We start from the raw sequence: 8,993 nt of genomic DNA, 5'->3' as shown, positions 1-8,993 counted from the left end.
CAATGTCCTTGAGGCCATCTGCTACCATTGCTTGTGGCTGCACACAAGTAATGACCAGTTAAATGGCTGACTCTTAACTGTCTTCTGAAATGCAACCACTCAGTTGTACCACACTGCTACACCAGACGGACTGCAGTAGCTCACTACAATTAGGGATGGACAACAAATGTTGGCCTTGTTGGCAATGCTACATCCCATGAAAGAATAAGAAAGAAATCCATTCCAAGCAGGCATCTCAGCTTTCTCATCCCAGGAATCTGGATGGGAAAAGAGGCTAGAAATTCTGCCCTGCCATTTGTTAGGGCAGTAGATCTGGACACACGTTTTTGGCATTTCTGATGAAATAAACATGGGAAGAGAAATGAAAGAAGAGGGAGAGAGAGAGAGAGACAGAGCAGAATTAACAAACTCCATGATTGTCCTGCTGTCACCAAGAATCAAAGATTTATGTCCTAGATACTGTTGCAAGCAATTCAGGTGAAACATGAAGGGGCCATGAAAAATGTTATTTTTTCTGTTTTCTTTGACCACTTATGCTTACTGGTTTTAAAGATAGATTTAAAAAAGGCCTGAGTGAAAAATCAATCAACTGTGTAACAAAGAACGTGATCTCTTTCCAGCTGGTGAGGGAAGGTAATGAGGATGGATGTGTCACTGGTCAATCAGTGGGGGTGAGATCATATGATGGAATGTCCAGGAATATGTCGAACCAGAGGTGGCAATCTTGTTACACAGATGCAAAGAGGAATATCGAATTACCCATTCAGGGACCTTCAATAAATCTACCCACAGGAAAGTCATTCTGGAAAGCATTTATTTCAGGTACTTTGTGCAAAGTGATGTGAGGAATTGTTGTAGTTGGCATATTGCTCCATCTTCAATTACTGTAATCATTCTCCTTATCTCCTCAAATAGCTTCTGTCACATGACAAATTAATTCAACTCAGAAATAAAAATCCATATTTTTATTTTATTGTTTGCACAACACAGCTGCTTGCCCACATTTTCAGTAGTTTGACACTTTCAGATGTTCATCGTCACAGTGATTTACATATAGTTAGTATTTATACATAATCATTTCACCAGTTCTATCTAGCCACTAATTTTAGTAATGTAATTAATGTCCTGGAATCATGTACTGTACAATCTCGGCATACAAAGGATGAAACTTTGTTGCCCAGTACGTAACTAAGACAGTATGGTTTATTTACATCCAAAACACCCTGTCAGATTCTTTACTTGCAGTCTGTACTGTCTCCTAGAGACAAATATAGAGCCATGCAGGTCTTCAGAACCTAAAACAAGAAATTATTGTATATTTTAACCATATTTATCCTAGACACCATGTTCAGATTCATTAAACAAAAGTAAGTATTAAAGAATAAATAAAATAGGATTTAAAATAAGGCAGCAATATGAACAAAATTGGAACCAGTTGTTAAAAATATACAAATACTTAAAACTGTTCTCCTGTTCGGAACGTTTTAGGATTTGGATATTGTAGTTTCAGCCATGGAAATACACTGACTAATGCATTCTTGGTGATGTGAAAGTTATTCTTTGTCTGATGTAGTATTTCCTCCCCCACATTGAATTATTGTATACAGTTACAATTCTGAGTGTTTTGAATTAAGACAGAATTTTTTTAATTGGTATGCTGGTAACACATTTCACAGTGGTAATAAACAGGGAAAATAAGAACCCATTGTTACTATTTTGAATCTGTCCTATTTTCATTTTCATCCTTTATATGGATTGATACAATATGGCACAAGTTTGTGTGAAGCCCAAGTCCCATTCTATCTTAGAGTTGTGTGAAGTATGTGTTCAATATGAGTTGATACATATTTACCCTCCATTGGTCAGGAAACAGTTTGAAAAGACATAAGGGAAATCTTGGATTTTTACTGCCTAAGCATTATCTGGATGAAGGCAAAAAGAAAATGCAGGTAGTGGTGGAATGCATGTCTATAACACTAGTCCCGAGTTCCCTTTAAAAGATTGAAAAATCTGGTAGCCTCTGTTATAAGCAAGCAATCCTCCCTGCTGCATGATCCCTGCACCCTGCCCAAGTAATGCTTATCACACAGCTGGTGAAGACAAATCTCTGTGCTATATGTTATGTGACAAGATCTGATTGCAATAATGAGTTCGGCACATACTAGTCAGAAAGAAATGGCATAAAACATATCTTTTTTCAAGGTGATTTGATCTGCTTTATGAAACTGTGGAAAGGTTTGAATCTGTGCAGGCTGACTTATAAGACTGAACTCATAAGTATCCTATTAATCAGATACTATACGGCTCATATACATTGTGAACATGTCCATTGACTCTGCGTTCAAGCATGTAATAATGTAAATACAATGCACTATGCAAATGGTGATATTGGTTGTATACTAATTATGTACCATCTGCTTTCTTCACAGATTAAGGAGAATTTACTCAGCCATTCACCATATCCAAGCAGCATCACACAGTCCTGTGCACCAACTATCACAAACCACTTGAAGTAGGGAGTAGCACAAATACACACAGAAAATGTTGACACTAATGAGGATGCCAAAGACAGGTAAGGAAGTGCTGGCAGTGATACTGAAGGCCTAGCTGATTTAGGCCTTGCATGTTGTATGTTCTTACTAAGGTTTCTTGAGACTAACTCCAAAGGGGGTCTACTTTCATCTGGAGGCAACAACAGTAGAAATATTGGGTGAGATTTTAACCCAATCAAAAACCACCCACTCACACAGAGTTAAAATTGGGTGCAACAAGTTGCTGTTTATCTCCTTCTGAGTGACAATAGAAGGTGGTTTGGTAGTGAGAGCAGGATGCCCTATATCTAGTTTTTCAATGGTAACTCTCCCATGAATGATGCCATGGGTCAATATGGTTGTTTGTACAGCAACCTGCCATTAAGTATATGGCAATATCAGAGTTCTGGGCCACTGGACCAGAAGGAGGATTTTTCAAAAAGCTGCACTGCTGCTATGGAGGCTTTGGACATCAGATTTTGGCTTTCAATCAATTCTGGCTTCAGATTACTTGGAGAATAATGACTGGCAACTGAGGAGAGATGCCCACTATTTTCTATCCATGCTGACCAATGACCATTGTGAAAGAGGTTTCCTGCAGTGTCTACATGGAGCAGAATGCCTTACTCCCAGTTAACATGCATGCCAAAGGCACTACTGTACCCTGGAGCAGCCCTGTACATAAGCACTGCCCAAGATATTACTGAGTCCATTGCAATAAGTGAACTTAGGACATCACTCAGAGTTAGCCCCACATGCAGCCATTCTTGAATCCTTCAACATTAGCCTGTTATAGGACATATTGACCAACAGCAAAAGGCTCATAACACACACAAGGAAGATGTGACATTAAACATATACATTGCTAAACTGAAGATTAGTATTCTGTGCAGTCTGTCATTCTTTTGTAGAAATGGCACAATACATGTAGTGCATGGGAAATAAACATGGATTGCAAATAACGGTTCTATGATTGTAAGTATCATAGAACTTACAATCAGTGATAAGTAAAATAATTAGTTCAACTGAGGAGCTCATTGCAGGAACTGGCCATTGAGCTCTTTATGTCCCTGTATCCCTACCTGCAGTGACAAGTTGACTTCAAAATATTTATTCTCATTTGAAAATTCTTCCATGGCTTTACTCTATCTGAATGCCTCTCCCCAGATGTCTGAACTCACTGGCTCCTCCAAAGCAGTATTATTCACTTGGTGTCCACTCAGTTATTATTCTTTAAAACTCTTCTCAGAAACTGTTCTGCCTTGTTACCTCCCTCCAAGCTTCAAAAGTATCTGAACACTTTGCTTTGGCAGTGCATATGTCTTGACCCATCTCAGTTCCTTCTCCTTTTCCTCTGCTCAGTGCCCGCCCACCATTTACTGTGTTGTAAAACAGTCTGTGATGTTTCTGTTACTTGAAAAGTGATAAAGAACTGCAAAACAAATGCAAGAAGAAAGCCAGAAAAACACAGCAGGTCAGGCAGCACCAGTGAAGAGAAACAGGTTGATGACTTTTCATCAGAACGTATAGTTGTTTGTGGTGGTGTCGGTATTGGCCAGTTGCTAATTCTTGCTGAGTTATATGTGGCAGGATGCATCAGAATAACAGACTTTGTTACCATTCCAACGCAGCAGTACATGGGAGTCATCTGACTCCTGATATATCCCCTGTGGATTCTTGGAAGGTCTCTGTGATAGAAAATACAAGGCAGACCTTAGCTGCTTCTATTGGTCTTAATGCAACAAGTGGCAGATGTCAACGACATTCTCCCTGTTGAATCTGACACTCCTCCATCATTGCTTCTCTCTCAGCCAGGCACACTGAGGCAGTGGCTAGGGTAAAATTAACTACAACTCATGAAGCTCCCACATTTTCTGCATTTGTGGATATCTGCAGTTTTTCTTGCTAATCCTTCTTCATGATGTTATGCCAAATATTGATTGCTTCATCAAACTTGTAATGAGAACACTCTGATACTAATTCCTGCTCCTATGTCATAACATTTTGGTCTCAAAATTCCTGTGGCCAGAGTGGGTGCGACTAATAGCTGAGGGCCAGTTTTGGTTCTGCTGGGTTTCTGGAATGAGCAACTTGCTTCTCCACCCCCACCCATAGGCCTCTAGGCTTTCCAATGGCCCCACACATTTTCTGAGACATCAATTATCTTCCCCAGTTAGTTGAGCTGCAGCAGGAACTGAAGACTTAAAAGGTATGTTTTCTTTGGCCAATTTAGGCCTTTCTAAGGGCTGTGCTGCACCTTGGAAAGGCAGATCAGCTTGGGATCAGGCTGTTGATGAATTTGCAGACATTACTGGTTCAACAGAACTCTGCGAAAAAAAAACTTTCATTTGATATGAGTGTCACTGGTTAGGTTTTGTTCTGCCATCTCAATTTGCCCTTGGGAAGATAGGGGTCAGACACCTTCTTGAACTGCTGCAGTCCATGTAGTGTAGGTATACCCAGACTGCTGTTAGGAAGGATGTTCCAGGATTTTGGCACAGAAACAGTGAAGGAATGGCAGTATAATTCAAATTCAGGATGGTGTGTGGCTTGGAGGGGAACTTCCAGGGGCGGTTGAAATCATAGAACCCTACAATGCAGAAAGAGGCCCTTCAGCCCATTGAGTCTACACCGAACACAATCCCACCCAGGCCCTACCCCCCTATGCCTACATATTATACCTACTAATCCCTCTAACCTATGCATCCCTGGACACTAAGGGACAATTTCTTAGCATGGCCAATCAACCTAACCCGCACATCTTTGGACTGTGGGAGGAAACCGGAGTACCCAGAGGAAACCCACGCAGACACGAGGATAATGTACAAACTCCATACAGACAGTGACCCGAGCCAGGAATCAAACCCAGGACCCTGGAGCTATGAGGCAGCAGTGCTAACCACTGTGCTACCGTGCTGCCCGTGTTTCCGTGGTGTTCCTGTGAATCTGCTGTCTTTATCCTTCTAGGTGGTAGAGGTCATGGATTTGGAAGTTGCTACTGAAGGAGCCTTGGGGTGAGTTGCTGCAGTGCCTCTTGTAGATGGTACATACTCCTTCCACTATGCATCAATGGTGGAAGAAGCGAACGTTTATAGTGGTGTGGGATATCAATCAACGAGGTTGCTTTGTCCTGGATGATATTGGAGTTCTTGAATTTTATTGGAGCTGCACTCATCCAGGTAAATGGAGAGTATTCCATCATACTTCTGACTTGTATCTTGAAGATGATGGATAGCCTTTAGGGAGACAGGAGTTGAGTTAATTACTGGGAAAGAATTCCCAGCCTTGCTACAGTTATTATATGGTTGGTCCTGTTCAAATTCTGGGCAATGGTAATCGGATTCAGTGATGGCAATGCCATTGAATGTCAAGAGGAATGGTCAGATTCTGTCTTGTTGGAAACAGTCATTGCCTCATGTCAATTATATGTTATGAATGTTACTTGCCACCTATCAGCTGAAGAATGAATGTTATCCAGGTCTTGCTGCATGTGGCTATGTACTGCTTCAATATCTGAGGAGCTGTGAATCGTACTGAACATTGTGCAATTCACAGCTAACACCCCTATCTCTACCTCATAACACCATACCTTATGATGGAGGGAAGATCACTGATAAAGCAGTTGAAGATGGTTGGGCCTAGGCCGTTATTCTGTGGAACTCTACAGTGATATCCTGGGACTATGATTGACCTCCAACAACCACAACCATCTTCCTCTGTGCTAGGCATGACTCCAACCAATGGAGTTTTCCCCCTGATTCCCAGTGATTTCAGCATTTGTGCTTCTTCATGCCACATTCAGTCATATGTGGCTTTGATGTCAAGGGCATTCACTCTCATCTCACTTCTTGAGTTTGGACCAAGGCTGTAATAAGGTCAGGAGCTGAATTGCCCTAATGAAACCTAAACTGGACTTCAGAAAATTATTGTTATGTAAGTGCTGTTAGATAGCACTGACAACGACCTTCCATGATCAGTGAGAGTAGACTGATGGGATGGTAATTAGCAGGGTTAGATTTGTCTTGCTTTTGTGGACAGGGCACCCCAGGCAATTTTCCACATTGTTAGGTATATATCAATGTTGCAATTGTACTGGAATAGCTTGGCTAGGGACTAGGCTAGTTTTGCAGCAGAAGTCCTTAGTACTATTGCCCGACCCAATAGTGTTTGCAGCATCCAGTGCTTGTCACCCTGCCCCAGAATTTAGGAGAAAGTCTCCAGCTTTGGGCAAGGACAGTCAGGGATCTGCTCCATTGTGTTTACATTAGAGTGGTACCTCAGGAGTCACCAGGCATTCTTGTTCATAATCATCATTTACATCTGATCTGATTATTGGTAAAACAATCATCTTTACAATAATGTCTATCGGTACACAACTTTGCTCATTTGTTTTCTTTATGAACCTTTAATAAGTTCATCCAGCCCTTTTCTCAACATTGGCAGACATTTCTAGTTTCTTGGAAGGGTAGGGATGCTGGGAGCATGGACAATTGATTAATTGCAGCTTTTTACACATGTCTACTTTTTCACACCTGTTCATGAACAAAGGAGTGTCAGACCTAAGGTTTCTTAATTAATGACACTTCGTAATTTTAGACAACTTCCAATACTGCATGTTGGAACTTTTGCATTCATCTCAGAAATATGGACAGATATAAATGTGACTTTCAAGAATTATCAGAAATCACTCATGCAATTAGACCTAATCCAGTCAAAAGATTTAGCAATAGTGCACCCCAAATACAACATATTGCTTCATCAGGCAATGTTATAAATTTTATTTTTGCTAATCTGAGTGAATGAGTCTGTGAGCAAAGCTGGACAAGTCCAGTAGTCATACATCTGGTTCCAAGTGGGGTCCAAGTAAGAAACAATTTTAATTTAAAAGATGGCTTTCAGATTTGATGCATATTGCAAGCTGATAATAAAACTAATGTTACATCTGTTTTGCTGATGTAAATTTAATGATTACAGTATGTACTCACTTTGGATCCTGCAATATGTTAATTTGAGACTGGGATGTATATTTGTTTTCATTTACTGATTTTGATGAGAAAGTAGCTGAGGATATATGCAAGAGTTCCATTCTGTCTACCTTTTTGCTAAAATTAGGAGATGAAGAAAAATGTCACTTTACTGCTTCTATTCATCTTGGTGATATGAAAATATGATTGTGTTTTAAACGTTATCCTATTAAGACTGGCAAATTGCTACTGCTGACAATAGAACAGCATCTGACTTGGAGTTCATTCACGCAGTATTAGCAATATTGTTCAGCTTGAACTATTCTTTTTATAGTTTTGATCAAATTACATACCTATTGAGATGATTTTTATGGCGAAATAAGAGCTGATTGGGTAATGCTATTACATGTAAATTAATAAAATACATGTGTTTTCGTTTTGCAAACTTAGATGCTTTAAGATGCAAGACATTTGGCACTCAGAGGACACTTGTTCAACCTTTCTCTTCTCCCTTTATATCAATGAGGATAAGCTCACATACCATCCAAATCAAAATGTGACTACCATGTTACTTTAACAGGACAGTTCATGTTTTAATGAGGTAGCAGAAAACTGAGCAGTTTCCTCTTATTATAATCAGTATAATAATTAGACTTAATTTGTTTTATAAATTTGTTCTGAACTAGATGCCTGAGGTCTACATTTATGTTTGCTTTTTCTTTTTTGAACATGTACAATTCTGATGTAATGATCAGTCAACTATAATCTGATAAACAATTTAAACACTGGGATGTGTTCTCTATGGGCCAGTGAGAAATGAAAAAAAAAGTTAGTTTAATTGTTCTATATTCTTGTTGCACTGAAAAGTTCTATTGTTTGATTTTGAATTTTTCATGCTCTATAGTTATCATTAACTCAGCATGCTTTGTTTGATATTTGTTCAGTGTCCATCAGGTAGATTTTTCAGCACTGCATCTGATGTATGTAGAATATAAATCCTTTCAGGGGAACTGGCTCTCTGAAGTTGCTGAGTAAATGCTTAGGCACAACATGGACTGCCCAAATGTGACATTAAACCAGAGACTTGCTGCACAATAGAGGATCCCATTAGCCTGGGCAGTAAAAGCAAAATCCTGGCCTAAATTTTCAATGACTGTTTAACCAGTTACATCTGAGTTCTGAAGTGGAATGCTCCTTACAACCATGTTGGCACCAGGAAGAGAATGCTACCACAAAAGCCTATTAACACAATGCCATAAACTCTTCCTAATGTAAATCCTACATCACAACTGAGACAATTTGGAAAGAAGCTGATTGATTACTTGCTTTGTCCTACTATTTGGAACAATCTTGTTAGCATTGCCATATCGAAAAGACTCTTGAAAGTCTTGCCACTTTGTCAAACCTGCCAATCAAAAAGCAGAGTAGTGATTGCATGACAATGATCTTGAGTCATCCTGAGAAACAGATCTTTACATTAAAATATGGAGGTAGTATG

General features: G+C 39.7%; 1 protein-coding gene across 1 annotated transcript in view; it reads right to left on the bottom strand.

The window, feature by feature from the left end:
- Positions 1-950: 950 nt before the first annotated feature.
- ppm1lb (protein phosphatase, Mg2+/Mn2+ dependent, 1Lb) overlaps positions 951-8,993 on the bottom strand; it is a 156,133-nt gene continuing 148,090 nt past the window's right edge. The window contains exon 5 of the mRNA XM_080185478.1: positions 951-8,900. Coding sequence (XP_080041604.1) covers positions 8,849-8,900 — 52 coding nt within the window. The 3' untranslated portion in view covers positions 951-8,848. The remainder of the gene's footprint in view (positions 8,901-8,993) is intronic.

Source organism: Carcharhinus amblyrhynchos, chromosome 3 (assembly GCF_965287045.1).
Source record: "Carcharhinus amblyrhynchos chromosome 3, sCarAmb.v2.hapA, whole genome shotgun sequence".
NCBI classification, from domain to species: Eukaryota; Metazoa; Chordata; class Chondrichthyes; order Carcharhiniformes; family Carcharhinidae; genus Carcharhinus; species Carcharhinus amblyrhynchos.
Note: the sequence above shows the minus strand (reverse complement) of the source record. Positions and strands in the feature narration are given on the sequence as shown.